Here is a 15,555-nt window from a genome sequence, read left to right as displayed (position 1 = left end):
TCAGTGGCAGAGCCGGGACTCAGGGGCCAGGGACTGTGGGATCCATGGCGGGAGAGGCTGCAGGGGTCAGCACCTGCACTACAGGCTAGATGCACATGTAGGGAACTAGGCGACGCCCCCAGAACTGCCTCACCCCGCCCCCCTGCTCCCGGCCGCTAGTGGGGACGGGGGACGGGGAGTCACACAAGGCTTGATCACCATGGCAACACGGCAGACACTCCCCCGCCCCCGTCCCGTCCCTAGGGTAACTCTTCCCGCCCCTTCCGGGCCGCACCCGGAAGTTCTGCGGCGGAAGCAGCCGCGGGCTGGCGGGGGCGGATGAAAGGGCCGCGGGGGCAGCTGTGCGGGGGGCAGGACCCGACATGAGGCTGGCAGGTAAAGGGGCGGGGGGCGAGGTCGAGTCTAACCCTCCGCGTGCCCCTCCCCCGGGGCCGGGCCGTGAGGGCCTCCCCTCCCGGCCTCTCCGCGGCTGTGGGGTCGCCCCGGCCCTCCCCGTGCTGTCTGGGCGGCTCTAGAGCGTCGCTCTCCCGGCTGGGATCTGCGGCTCGCTCCCTGGCCTGCAACGGCGACGCTGTCAGTGGTGGCCGCCGCTGCCGCATCCCCCAACGGGACCCTGGCAAGGGCTGGGTTAAAGCTGCCTGTCCCGTCTCCCCGCCCGCGATCCCGGCGTCATGCCCCCGTCAGCCCCCGGCAATCCCGCGGGTCCAGCCCAGAGCGTGGCCGGGCGCTGCCCTCCTCGCCTCTGTCTAGCTGTGGGTTGCAGGGTCGCTAGGCCAGGGATTGTGCCTTCGCTGGCTTGGAAAGCGCTTAGCACATCCTGGTCACTAACTAAAGGCCAGAGCTGTAGCGTCCTTGTTGGAGACTCAACATCACTTAGCAGCCCCACAGTGCGTCGCTGGAGCTGGGACCAAAAATAAACAAACAAACAAAGGCTGGACAGATTTCTAAGGAAAGAGGTTGGCTAGCATATAGCTAATAACAGAGACATATCTGTCCATTTAAACATAATTTGTCATTTAAAATGTGTATTAAAAAGCTTTATAGAGCCTAAAACCAGTAGGAATGTTTCCACATTTCAAAATAAAACTCACCGGAAATGGTAAAACTGATCTCTTTGACTTTCAAGTTTCCTCATTGAGAGGCTGAAAGGGAAGAGCATGATTAGTAAACAGGATTTAAAAACTTTATATTTCAGTAGTTGTATTAACCTGAAAATTCTGTTTAGTTGAATTTAAAAGGGAAACAGTACTGGACTTGGTTGATAGCTGAATGAAGAATGTCTAAGGAGCACCTATGTGCTGAGTAAAATTGTTAACACCTCAGTAGTTAATACCCCTGAGTCATAACTGAACGAACATCTCAAAATGGTGCAAGGAGGTGTAGTTGGTGGAGCTGCTGTCCTTTGAGTATTATATAAAATCAAAGCCATCAGCACTGGCTCTTTGATACATAAAAATAAATGTTCTAACCACTTACTTCATTATATATTCCATTTTACTGTATTATCAGAGAGACGGGTGATATTGGTAGTCTGCCAAAACACCACAGGTATGGGTAATGGCATTTGGCCCTGTAATTTATTTTGATTGTTTATTTTCCTTCTCCTGGCTAGTGGTGTTGATGCAGAATGGCTATGGTTCACTTGCAGGATAACAGTATTCAGTGGTAACTTCTGTATTAGTGGATGAAAGATGCTATGTAAAGTCAATATAATCTGCCATTAAACATCCAGTTTAAATAATTATAGTGTTTGTTTAACATAGTTGGTGATTTGTATTTTTTTCCTCCCCCCAACTTTACAGTATCTCTTGTGAACCTAAAAGTATGACTCTTTGCCTACTGCACCAAAACTCCTAAATATTTCATCTGCCATTTGGACACCTGACTTCAACTACAATGGTAAGATACAATTCATGTCATGTTTTTAATAACTCTTGCCTTTAGGGCGGTGGGTATTTGGCAGGTGAAGGTGGAGAAGGAAAAGTCCTTTGTGTCTCTGACATCCTCAGAAATGTGACTTAACAGTGTAACACTCTCCAGTTGATGGTGAGGCTCTCTGTGGAGCTTGTTAATGCTGTGCCTAAATCAGTTAGTCACTGCTAATAGGATATAGGAATTGGCATATAAATCCATTCTTGTGTCTTGTCTCCAACAGTGGCCAGTTCTAGATGATCCAGAGGAATGTGTAAGCCCTACTCACACATCTATAGTGGGCAGTTAGGCAGTAACATGCCTATTGGGTATTTTCTTAATGTCAAGCAGTCAGTGGATGAGTTATGCCTAAAAGCCTGTGGCTTGATATCCTTTATGCACATCTATCCTAGAAAGTATAACTCTCTGTATTCATATAAATATTTAATGTCTAAATATCTTGAATCCTGTTACGTTCTGTCCCAATGTTTTGTAGCAGCGGTTTCCACAGTTGAAAGGCACAGCATCAGCTTGAAAGTCAGGCTTCTATCTGAAAACTTCATACCTACTATTGTTACAAGTAATTTCTAAGGTTACTGTTGCTGAAAGATTAGGTGGGGGGGGGGGGAAGTATTTTGTTTTTTACCGCACTCTTTTTCTAGCCAGTTTCTCTTCCTGTGCACTGCACTAACATAATGAAATCATATGTTTGCTCAGCTCTGGAGGGAACTTGTATGGACATTCTTCCCTGGGAATTGAAAGAGAGTATTTTTAGAGCCCTGCACAGATACAAAAAGGCACCAGGCCCACACTGGGAAGGAGCGTGTTATGGATCCTTCTAACCAATCCACACCGCCAGGTCTGGCCTTTCACCTGGGACAGTCCAGCACCCAGGCCTTGCTGTGTGAGCGGCTCCCAGCCAGCAGGTCCTGCTCGCCGGTAGGGAGCTTCCTGTCCAGCAGCCAGGCTCTGCAATGCAGACTGGGCATGCCTGCTGGCTCCGGCTGGACTGTGCAGGCTTTTGGGGGTCTACCCTGCTCCCCAGTGGTAATAATTGGAGATATACCAATCTCCTAGAACTGGAAGGGACCTTGAAAGGTCATAGAGTCTAGCCCCCTGCCTTCACTAGCAGGACCAATTTTTGCCCCAGATCCCTAAGTGGCCCCCTTAAGGATTGAACTCTCAACCCTGGGTTTAGCAGGCCAATGCTCAAACCACTGAGCTATCCCTCCCCCCGTGCAGCTTTGGCTCCGAGCAGTCTCTGCTGCCCACCACCTATAGGACCTTGCCTGCCTCACTGGAGCCGAGCCGCCTTGGACTGGTGCAGAAACCAGGCTGATCTTGGCCAATAGGGGTGGGGGGGCTTGGGTAGGCCGCGCCAGGCAAGTGGGTCCTGAGTGAGCCTGGCCTGGGTAGGCCCCACTCCTGTTTCAGGGGCCAGAGCGATCCCCACGCTGCTGGTTCAGCCCAGTGGACACGGTCACCTCCCAGCGGGGCCAGTAAGTGCGAACGAGGGACAGGGTGCAGGGGAGTGGGTCTCTTTGGGGGGGCACTGAGTAGTGGGGGGTAGAAGAGGTTATGTATTTTGAGTGTTGAACATAGAAGGGATGGGGGGGCGCTGGAAGGTGGGGATGGTCTGTGTGTTGTGGCACTGAGTAGTGGTGGGGTCTGGTGGCAGGGGGTGGTGGTGTGCAGGGAGCTGTGCAATTGTGGTGGTGGGGTCTCTGGGCTGGGGAGCGCTGGGCATAGTGGGTCAGAGGAGTGCTGAGCGCAGGGATCTGTGAGGGATCTCAGTGAGGGATTCTGTCCATAGGGGTCTGTGGGGAGGGGTTGGGGGAGGGGGGCACTGGGCATAGAGGATTGGGGGGAATTGTGGCATAGAACCACCCCGAGGGGAAGGGGCACATTTGCAGTGCAGGGCTGGGTGGGCCAGTGTGCATCTGGCAGCTGCTGGTTTGTAAAGAGTGTCCGTGCTTTGGGCTGGGCAGAGCGGGTCCACTGTGGGGGGCCCACATATGTTTGGCGCTGGGCCCACAAAATGTTAATCCGGCCCTGGGAAGAAGAGCTAATAACTGATGGCATCAAGAAAGCTGAGGTGCTTAATGCATATTTTGCTTCAGACTTCTCGAAAAGGGTTTATGATGACCAGGTATTCAACCCAATTAATATTGGCAGTGAGGGGAATGAATGCAAGCCAAAATAGGGAAAGAGCAGGGTAAAGAGTATTAACATGTATTCAACTCAGCAAGGCTTGATGAAATTCATCTTAGCTCACTTTTGGAACTAGCTGAAGCAATCTTGGAGTCACGAGTCTTCGAGACCTCTTGGAGGATTGGAGAGGTCCCAGAAGACTGGAGAAGGGCAAACACAGTACCTATCTTGAAAAAGGGAAACAAGGAAGACCCAGGGGATTATAGACCAGTCAGCCTGACTTCAATACCTGGAGAGATACTGGAGCAAATTATTAAAAATCAATTTCTAAACACCTGGAGGATAATAGGGGTATAAAGAGTTGTTGGCATGGATTTGTCAAGAACAAATGCAAAATCAACTTAATTTCCTTCTTTGATAGGATTACTGACCTACTGGTTAGGGAGGAAGCAGTAGAGATGATGTACCTTGATTTTTAGTAAGGTTTTTGACACCGTTCCACATGACATTCTCATAAGCAAACTAGGGAAATGTAGTCTAGATGAAATTACTATAATGTGGGTGCACATCTGGCTGAAAAACCGTACTCAGAGTAGTTCTCAATGGTTTGCTGTCAAATTGGGAGCGTGTATCTAATGGGGTCTCTCAAGGATCAGTCCTGGGTCTAGTACTAGTCAATATTTTCAGTTAATGACGTGGATAATGGAGTAGAGAGTATACTTATAAAATTTGCACATTATACCAAGCTGGGAGGGGTTGCAAGCACTTTGGAGAACAGGTTTAAAAATCAAAATGACCGTGACCAATTAGAGAATTTGTCTGAATTCAAAAAGATTAAATTCAATAAAGACAAGTGCATTGATTTTTTTCTTCCTAGTGCACAGCTACAAAATGGGGAACAATTCTTTACGTTATAGCACTGCTGAAAAGGATCTTAGGGTTCTAGTGAACCACAAACCGAATATGAGTCATCAGTGTGCGGCAGCTGCAAAAGAGGGTAATATCATTCTGGGGTGCATTAACAGGAGTGTTGTATGTAAAACACAGGAGAAAACTGTCCCATTCTACTCGGGGCTGGTGAGGCTCCAGCTGGAGTACTGTGTCCAATTCTGCGTACCACAATTTAAGAAGGATGTGGACAAATTGGAAAGAGTCCAGAGAAGAGCAACAGAAATGATAAAAGGTTTATAAAACCTGACCTACAGGGACAGTTGAAAAAACTAGGAATGTTTAGTCTTGAGAAAAGAAGACTGAGGGACGAACTGATAAGACTTCCAATATGTTAAGGGCTGTTATAAAGAGGACAGTGATCAATTGTTCTTCATATCCACTGAAAGCAGAAGAAGTAGTAAGGAGCTTAATTGGCAGCAAGGGAGATTTAGGTTAGGTATTAGGAAAACATTTCTAACTATAAGGGTAGTTAAGCTTTGGAATAGGCTTCCAAGGGAGGTCATGGGATCCCCATCGTTGAAAGCTTTTAAAAAAACAAGTTGGACAAACTCCTGTTAGGGTGGTCTAGGCTTACTATGACTTCTCGAGGTCCTTTCCAGCCCTACATTTTTATGATTCTGTAAATCAGCTACAATAAGTATTATCTGGTGAATTCTGCTATCAGATGTTACGAACAATTTGCAGGACTTTGCATACTAACTCAATCATGGGCTCTGACATAATTTTCAACCCACCTCAAAGGGAATCTTTGGGGGAGGAACTCTGCCAAAGCTCAGTTTTTGACCAAATGGCTGCTTCTATGTCTAGGGAAGGGGCCTAGACCACTTCTTCTTAGTGGCTCCATGTTGATAGGAGAAGTGTAATGTACTGAATCTGAGTGATGGAGGTTTGCGTCTTCGTTCCCATCTCATGGGAAGATGACCTACTTTAATGCACACTCTTTGGTATCAGTGGCTGTGGGCTTTGATCTGTTTCTTCAAGACTACTCTGCTTTACAGTTAGCTGTTACTGAGAGTCTCTCTCTCTTTCACACACACATCCTTTATCCCACTAGGGCTACTCTTCCTGATGTAATAGATGCAAGCAGGCAGTTGTGCTAAAAGATGTTGTATTGGCAGCCAGGGTAATGGCAAAGAACAGCCTTGCCTACCTGTTTTTTCTCATTTTTTTTAAAATCAAGTTTTGATTAAAACTTGGTATTGCCCTCCTTACAGTTTGGCATCACTGTCCTTCTAACACTTAATAATTCAGTCAAATCTACACAAATCCTGTAATGGAGTTAATTAGTGTTAATGCAATTAAACGGAGTGCTGAATTTATTGGTAGAATTCTGTACATGCTAAAGAATCCTACATTTGATCAGCTAGTCCTGTAAAAATAACAAACTAATACTACTTTGAGTCCTAGTCATAGAGTTTGGGTGGTTGTTACAGTACAAGGTTTTCATCAGTTAACACATTTTCTAAGAAAGCTGTTTATAATTTTTGCAGCAACAAGCTTTAGAACTGGCATTGGATCGTGCAGAGGTAAGGAGTAGCTAAGTTGCCTATTGATATGTAAATAATGTACCAGGCGTAAATTTAAATGTCTGTTTACATTTTGTGCATTTATATTACATGAAGGTGTTTTTGTATAAACTATGTATAGAACAGTAGCTTTGCAAAATTGTCACTAAAACTACCAGCCCAGGCACAGAATCTATTTGCCTGGTCTTTCCCATGATGAAAATAAAGTCTTCAATGTTTTCCTATTTTTAAAACTATTATGTATCCTGGTCAAGAAGAATCCTACAAGGATGCTATTTATATAGTCTACATAAACCTAGTGTGAGCAATTTAAGTCATCCCTCAGCCAACAAAGAATATATCAGTCATTTTTCATATACAGGTTCTATATAATACTGGATTCAAAATATCTGGGGGGAAAAGAGGGAGAACCCGTCTCTAGTTAAAATAAACCAAATGAGCAATCAGCACTTTGTCAAGAATGGCAATATTTCCTCCAGAATTTGTATTTTGTGAAAGCTTGTCAATGTAAAATCTAAATCGAGGGCTAAATTTGACCCGAGAGTGTCTTAACTAACATTTACTAAAACATTGTACACATCTTGCATTTGTTTAGAATTGCCCTGCTTTCTAAAAAAATGTTAGAGAAACACAGGAACAAAGTAGGCCTTCTAAAATACAGTTGGCTGCGTTCAAAGGTAGTGAGTTGTACCAGGGCAACAGCATTATATCTGAATGTTGCAATTGTCTTGGTTCAAATACACTGAAATTTCAGGTTTCTTTAAGGTTTTGTTACTGTAAATATAAAATGTTGGCATAAAGCGTCGTATACTTCAGAAACTACTTCATAACTGCAATAGTGATAATCATGAAACATACCACTTTATTTCATAGCTAAAATTAAAACAAACCCTTTGTTAGCTGGTGGTTGGAAGTAAGCACTCTTTTGTAACTACCACTCCTATAGACCACTCTAGAAGTGAGAGTATTTACTCGTTTAAAAAACTGCAGTTTGACATGTTGTTGGCTGTGTAATACAGAATAACTATTGTAACCTACATTTGCTTTAATGATACTAGGGCTCTTACAGGTAACTTGTACGTTGCTAGAACTTTTGAGTTTCATGCACCTTTCTCTTCCAGTATGTCATTGAAAGTGCCCGTCAGAGACCTCCCAAACGAAAATATTTATCCAGTGGAAGGTAGCAAATATTTCAATTTTTAACTTTTTATTGTATTGATTTAACACAATTTTTATGTTAACATTTTCCTTAATTTCAGAAAATCAGTATTTCAAAAGCTATATGACTTGTATATAGAAGAATGTGAAAAAGAGCCTGAGATAAAGGTAAGTGGAATTTATTTGTTAAGTAGCCATTCAGTGCAATCTCTAAATAGGTATATAAGCAAGTTTAGCAGGCTCTTTAACGATGAGGAGACGGCAGCAAATGGCACAAGAGATTTGCAGAAATCTTTTGACTGAAGCACTTAGATCTGGGCTAATGAATAGCCTAGAAATCACACATCATTTGTACAGACTAAGTTTATAAGGTAAGTGTCTTTTCAGTTCAGTATGAAGTAGAAAGAATAATAGGACTGGTCCAATAACTAATCAGTTACTCTAGTGTAATTTAAAAGAGGCCAAAATAGAATTTCAGCCAGAGAAAGTAGATGGCTACTATCCTGGTGCTGTGGTGTGCACCCTTTATTGTAAATGAGCTACTTTGCTATCCAACGGAGTACCAGAGAGCCATAAAAGTGTCTAACAAGTTCACTGTAATAATAGTATCAATACAGTAGGAGCCTCAGTGTCTGGGGCTTACTGAGAGATCTGAGTGTTAGTGCTAGAACTTATACCATCAAAACTAGTGAGAGCATGTTCAGGGCCAGTGTTTGTACCTGGAGTCCAGTCCTACTAATGTTACTACTGTCAAAGGACCTGCAGTGTTGTTTCTGCTTACCTTGGCTACTAGTGAAGAAGTAGACTTGACTGTCTTCTCTTTTAAATTGCCATCTTGTTCCTGGGATAACTGCTGCATTGTTGTCAAATACACCTCTACCCCGATATAACATGAATTCGGATATAATGCGGTAAAGCACCGCTCCGGGGGTGGGGGGCTGCGCACTCTGGTGGATCAAATCAAGTTCGATATAATGCGGTTTCACCTATAACGCAGTAAGATTTTTTTTGGCTCCCGAGGACAGCGTTCTATCGGGGTAGATGTGTATTGAGGCTCTTTTCTTAGCTTTGAAAAAGACTTCACATCTGACCAATTTAAGGCTTAAAAGCCATGGATGAAATGTCAGTACTGTACACTAAAATGTACTTCCCTTGGCATGTCTGCTAAAAATAGCATAGGGAACCTACTTCAACACCACTCTCACTTAAAAAACAAAACAAACCTATTGTTGGGGGCTGGGGAAAGGGGGAGAGGGAGAAACTGTAGGAATGATGTATATATGCCAGTCACTGAATTGCTGCTGTTTTGGTTTGCCTGATAGTGGCTTTGGTTTTGTGGTTTTGAGTGCTGATTGTAGTCGAGATTATTTGGTATCACAAATTCTAGTGAATACAGATGCCATTTTAATCTCCTCTCCTGCACTTTATTCACAACTTTAATTTCATCGGGGCAGTGGGCTGGGTGAATTAGGTTTTAGCAGCAGGGAGAGGAGGAGGAGGAGGATTAGGTTAGTTGCAGCAGCTAGTTAGGGGGTCTAGAGGAAATTAGGAGGATTATGGCAATAAAGCAGGCAGCAGTAGGTTTTTTTGTTTTTGTTTTTTGTTTTTTTGCTGTAAGTGTACTAATTTCCTAGAGAGCTAGGAAGGCACTGGTGCTCTTGCACACTTGCAGGAGAGTAGGGCTAATATGTAGAAGAAGGTGTGAGGCTCAACGTTGATGGGAAGGATGGGATGGTCCAGAGGCATGGAGATGAATTGTAATATTCGTGTGAGGGGGGGAATCGGGTAGGTTGTAATAGCTGGAAGCTAGGTAGGGAGGAGCTTTTGAGAAGGTTGATCAGTAGACTGAATCATCATGGAGGGTTCAAGTAGAAGTCAACTGTATAATCCAAGTGTGGCAAAAGAGGAAGGCACTCAGCAAACCAGTTTTTACCCAGCAATTAAGATGCATCACAAGTGGTGAAATGGAGTGAAGGATTAAAATGAAACCAGGAATACGGTTGTAAACTCCTGGTCCATAAGAATACAAAGGGGATTATTTTTGATTTAGAAGATACCTTAGACCATGAAGCTCTGTTTAGTGCCCTAATTCACTAAATTAAAATGCTGGCTATTAGAGTAGGCATCCTGACCTTATTTTCAGTAATGGATCTCCACAGTACGGGATGTTGGTCAGGACCTTTGGAAGATATTTTCCCTTAATGGGAAGATAATGTTGGAAACCATTTCGACCTCTACACATATCAACTTCAGTATGTGTAAGGTGCTGCCATCAAATATGGATGTGCTAAATACTATATTGGTAGGCTTGGAAGAGTTAGATTTTTATTGGTAAATGTCTGTTTCACCGTACACACACAAACTGATGGAAAAATATTTCCATTGATGATGATCAATTCACAGATAGACCTAGTAAGAAAAGTGCTTCTTGAGCTTTTATTAGCGTTTGGTATAAGGTATATTTGCTATTTATATTTTGACATGTGATGTTGACAATTTGCGTTTTAATGGCTATAAAGCTTTAACTATTTGAATCTCAACATCTATTGTCATTAAATAATTGTCTGAGCCTGCCATAACTTCCCACAAATGTGAAAATTTGAAGAGATAAAAAGAGAAAAAATGTTTTAAAATAAATATTGATATCTGTTGGAATATCTGCCAAGGCTATATATTGATAATGTATCTCTTTAATTTCCAGAAATAAAACTAAGTTAGTGTGGTTGGCAAAACTGAATAGCTGGGGAAGAAAACAATATTCTGAGCCAATGGGATCTGCGCTTTGATCATATAAGTGCTATATAATGCCAAATACTCTGAAAAATCAGGTCCTAAATATCTCAAATTGGGCACCCAAAATCTTTTGAACCTTTAATCTCTGTGCCTCAGCTCCTGATCTATATTATGGGGATTATATCCTTCAACTCACAGGAGTGTTGTGCAAATAAAATGAACGTTTGTGAAGTTATGAATGTTTGGATACTGTAGTGCTGAGTACAATAGAAAAGTCTATGAAGAAATTAATAATTCTGTCTTCGGGGCAAGGTTTGAGTACCATGAAGTAAGAATGCCTAGGGCCACACGTTAACGTTTTGATTTTTCATCCCGTCCCCCAGCTTCTGGTGTGATTTCTGTGTTCTTCCATCACCAGTTCCTGGTCCCAGTTGATCCATGCCCACTAGAATTGAAGTCTCTGTGTGCAAACTTTTTGGATTCCCCCCCCCCAAAGTCTTAACTTGGCCAAATTTGGGAGAATTTCATGGGGACAACAAAAGGTATATCCGTGCCTCCTTCTGCCACATATCAAGTCCTAGATCGCTTTTCTAGGTGCACTAAAGCATTAGGGAGAAAAGGTCACCAGAACTTAACACTGGCAAAACATATTTTATCCTAGCCTTATCATTGGTTATTGCTGAACTATTTAATCTGGAATTCTCTGGAAAAAAAAATAAAAAAATTTCAGCCTGACGCAGACACCCAGCATTGAAAACTTCAGACCGAATGGTTAAAGTTTGGTAAAGTTATAAGGAACTAATATAGTTTTGCAATGGGAAGTGTTGAGCAACCTTAATTGGTGGCACCTATTGATATCACACTACACTTGGTTATTATTAGGGCTGTCAAGCGATTAAAAAAATTAATGTAGTGATTAATCGCACTGTTAAATAATAGAATACCATTTAGTTAAATATTTTTGTGTTTTTCTACATTTTCAAATATATTGATTTCAATTACAACACAGAATACAAAGTGTACAGTGCTCACTTTATATTTATTTTTTTATTACAAATATTTGCATTGTAAAAACATGAGATAGTATTTTTCAATTCACCTAATACGAGTACTGTAGTGCAATCTTTGTCATGAAAGTTGAACTTAAAAAATGTATAATTATGTACAAAAAATAACTGCATTCAAAAGTAAAATAATCTAAAACTTTAGAGTCTGCTAGTCTACTCAGTCCTACTTCTTGTTCACCAATCGCTCTGACAAACAGGTTTGTTTACATTTCTAGGAGATAATCATACAACTGGAAGGGACCTCGAGGTCATTTAGTTCAGTCCCCTGCACTCATGGCAGGACTAATTATCTAGACCATTTCTGACAGGTGTTTGTCTAATGTGCTCTTTAAAATCTCCAATGATGGAGATTCCACAGCCTCCCTAGGCAATTTATTCCAATGCTTAACCACCTTAACAGTAAGGAAGTTTTTCCTAATATCCTACCTAAACCTCCCTTGCTGCAATTTAAGTCCATTGCATCTTGTCCTATCCTTGGAGGTTAAGGAGAAAAATTTTTCTTCCTCTTCCTTGTAACAACCTTTTTTACATGTCCCCTCTCAGTCTTCTCTTTTCCAGACTAAACAAACCCAATTTTTTTCAATCTTCCCTCATAGGTCATGTTTTCTAGACATTTAATCACTTTTGTTGGTCTTCTCTGGACTCTCTCTCCAATTTGTCCACATCCTTCCTGAAATGTGGCACCCAGAACTGGACACAATACTCCAGTTCAGGCCTAATCAGAGCGGAGTAAGAGCGGAAGAAATCCTTCTCGTGTCTTGCTTACAACATTCTTGCTAATACATCCAGAATGATGTTCGCTTTTTTTGCAACAGCGTTACACTATGCTATGACTCCCAGATCCTTTTCCGCAGTACTCCTTCCTCTTTCCATTTTGTATGTGTGCAACTGATTGTTTCTTTCTAAATAGAGTACTTTGCATTTGTCCTTATTGAATTTCATCCTATTTACTTCAAGTCATTTCTCCAGTTTGTCCAGATCATTTTGAATTTTAATCCTATCTTCCAAAGCACTTGCAACCATTCCGAGTTTGGTATCGTCAGCAAACTTTATAAGTGTACTTTGTGTGCCATTATCTAAATCTTTTGATGAAGATATTGAAGAGAACCAGACCCAGAACTGATCCCGGCGGGTCCCCACTCGTTATGTCCTTCCAGCATGACTGTGAATCACTGATAACTACTCTCTGGGAATGGTTTTCCAACCAGTTTTGCACCCACCATATAGTAGCTCCATCTAAGTTGCATTTCCCTAATTTGTTTATGAGATGGTCATGTGAAACAGTATCAAAAGCTTTACTAAAGTCAAGATATACAACATCTACCGTTTCCCCCCCCCCCCCCCCCCATCCACAAGGCTTGTTACCCTGTCACAGAAAGGTATCAGGTTGGTTTGACGCTATTTGTTTTTGACAAATCCATGATGACTGTTACTTGTCACCTTATTATCTTCTAGATGTTTACAAATTGATTGATCAATTATTTGCTCCATTATCATTCTAGGTACAGAAGTTAAATTGACTGGTCTGTAATTTCCTGGTTGTCCTTATTTCCCTTTTTATAGACGGGCACTATATTTGCCCTTTTCCAGTCTTCTGGAATCTCTCCCATCTTCCATGACTTCTCAAAGATAATCGCTAATGGCTCAGATATCTCCTCAGTCAGCTCCTTAAGTATTCTAGGGTTCATTTCATCAGGCCCTGGTGACTTGAAGACATCTAATTTGTCTAAGTAATTTTTAACTTGTTCTTTCCCTATTTTAGCCTCTTCTGTTCCTACCTCATTGTCACTGGCATTCACTATGTTAGACATCCAAACCACCACCACCAGCCTTCTTGGTGAAAACCGAAACGAAGAAGTCATTAAGCACCTCTGCCATTTCCACATTTTCTGTTATTCTCTCCCCCCCCCACCTCCATTGAGTAACGGGCCTATCCTGACCTTGGTCTTCCTCTTGCTTCTAATGTATTTGTAGAATATTTTCTTGTTACTCTTTTTATATGTCTGGCTATTTTGATCTCGTTTTGTGCCTCGGCCTTTCTAATTTTGTCCCTACATACTTGTGTTATTTTGTTTATATTCATCCTATGTAATTTGACCTAGTTTCCACTTTTTGTAGGACTCTTCTTTGATTTTTAGATCATTGACGATCTCCTGGTTAAGCCAGGGTGGTCTCTTGCCATACTTCCTATCTTTCCTATGCAGTGGGATAGTTTCCTCTTGTGCCCTTAATAATGTCTCTTTGAAAAACTGCCAACTGTCTGCAATTGTTTTTTCCCCTTAGACTTCCTTCCCACGGGATCTTACCAATTCCCTGAATTTGCTAAAGTCTGCCTTCTTGATATCCATTGTCTTTATTTTGCTGTTCTCCCTCCTACCATTTCTTAGAATCATTGACTCTTATTTCATGATCAGTTTCACCCAAGCTGCCTTCCACTTTCAAATTCTCAACCAGTTCTTTCCTATTTGTCAAAATCAAATCTAGAGCAGCCTCCCCCCTAGTAGCTTTCTCCACCTTTTGAAATAAAAAATTGTCTTCAATACATTCCAAGAATGTATTGGATAATCTGTGCCCTGATGTGTTATTTTCCCAACAGATGTCTGGGTAGTTGAAGTCCCCCATCACCACCAAGTCTTGTGCTGCCCACTTCTTGTTTACAGTGTCACCTGGCAACAAGTACAATGGCACAGTTGTAGCTGGCGTTGCAAGATATTTACATGCCAGATGCGCTAAAGATTCATGTGTCTCTTCATCTTCAACCACCATTCCAGGAGACATGCGTCCATGCTGATGACGGGTTCTGCTCAATAATGATCCAAAGCAGTGTGGACCAACGTATGTTGATTTTCATTATCTGAGTCAGATGCCACCAGCAGAAGGTTGATTTTATTTATTTATTTAATTTTATTTAATTTAATTTTATTTTTTTGGTGGTTTGGGTTCTGTAGTTTCTGCATCGGAGTATTGCTCTTTTAAGATTTCTGAAAGCATGCGCCACACTTGTCCCTCTCAGATTTTGGAAGACACTTCAGTTTCTTAAACCTTGGGTTGTGTGCTGTAGCTATCTTTAGAAAACTCACATTGGTATCTTCTTTCCATTTTGTCAAATCTGCAGCGAAAGTGTTCATGAAATGAACAACGTGCTGGGTCATCATCTGAGACTGCTATAACACGAAATATATGGCAGAATGCGGGTAACCAAGCAGGAGACACAAAATTCTTCCCGAAGAAGTTCATTCACAAATTTCATTAACACATGATTTTTTTTAATGAGAGTCATTAGTGTGGAAGGATGTCCTCTGGAAAGGTAGTTGAAGCATGAAGGGGCATACGAATGTTTAGCATATCTGGCACATAAATACCTTGCAATGCCGGCTACAAAAGTGGCATGTGAATGCTTGTTCTCACTTCCAGGTGACATTGTAAATAAGCAGGCAGCATTATCTCCCGTAACTGTAAACAAACTTGTTTGTCTTAGTGATTGGCTGAACAAGAAGTAAGACTGAGTGCACTAATAGGCTCTAAGGTTTTACATTGTTTTGTTTTTGAGTGCAGTTATGTAACAAAAACAATCTACGTTTGTAAGTTGCACTTTCACGATAAAGACATGGCACTATAGTACTTGTATGACATGAATTGAAAAATACTATTTATTTTGTTGCTTTTACAGTGCAAATATTTGGAATAAAAAATAATATAAAGTGAGGACTGTACACTTTGTATTCTGTGTTGTAATTGAAATCAATATATTTGAAAATGTAGAAAAATATCCAAAAATATTTAATAAATTTCAATTGGTATTTTATTGTTTAGCAGTGCTATTAAACCAGCGATTAATCATGATTAATATTTTTAATTTTTCTGAGTTAATCACATGATTAACTGCGATTAATCGACAGCCATAGTTGTTCAAAAACTCAACCATACTTTCTTATTAGACAATCCTTGTGCTTGTTTGTTTGAATAGCGTGACCCTTTGACTGTGTTGGTGTTTGACTGAAAAGTGTGAATTCAGAGTGCTTTGTTCCAGGTGAGCCTTGAGTGGTTGATTGGAGGGA

The 15,555-nt window shown here is 41.7% G+C and overlaps 1 protein-coding gene across 22 annotated transcripts in view; it reads left to right on the top strand.

Moving 5' to 3' along the window:
- The first annotated feature begins 237 nt into the window (after window positions 1–237).
- The window catches only part of SUPT20H (SPT20 homolog, SAGA complex component), a 58,240-nt gene continuing 42,922 nt past the window's right edge, over window positions 238–15,555 (top strand). For 20 of the 22 annotated variants that reach the window (XM_039498672.1, XM_039498649.1, XM_039498628.1 and 17 more), the window contains exons 1-5: window positions 238–375; window positions 1,803–1,899; window positions 6,504–6,539; window positions 7,661–7,719; window positions 7,799–7,865. In XM_039498672.1, the coding sequence (XP_039354606.1) occupies window positions 1,897–1,899; window positions 6,504–6,539; window positions 7,661–7,719; window positions 7,799–7,865 (165 nt within the window). In that variant the 5' untranslated portion in view covers window positions 238–375; window positions 1,803–1,896. Of the gene's footprint in view, window positions 376–701; window positions 957–1,802; window positions 1,900–6,503; window positions 6,540–7,660; window positions 7,720–7,798; window positions 7,866–15,555 lie in introns of those variants that run through there. The other 2 variants (XM_039498550.1, XM_039498589.1) reach the window with 2 other exon arrangements.

Source organism: Mauremys reevesii, linkage group 1 (assembly GCF_016161935.1).
Source record: "Mauremys reevesii isolate NIE-2019 linkage group 1, ASM1616193v1, whole genome shotgun sequence".
Taxonomy (NCBI): Eukaryota; Metazoa; Chordata; order Testudines; family Geoemydidae; genus Mauremys; species Mauremys reevesii.
Note: the sequence above shows the minus strand (reverse complement) of the source record. Positions and strands in the feature narration are given on the sequence as shown.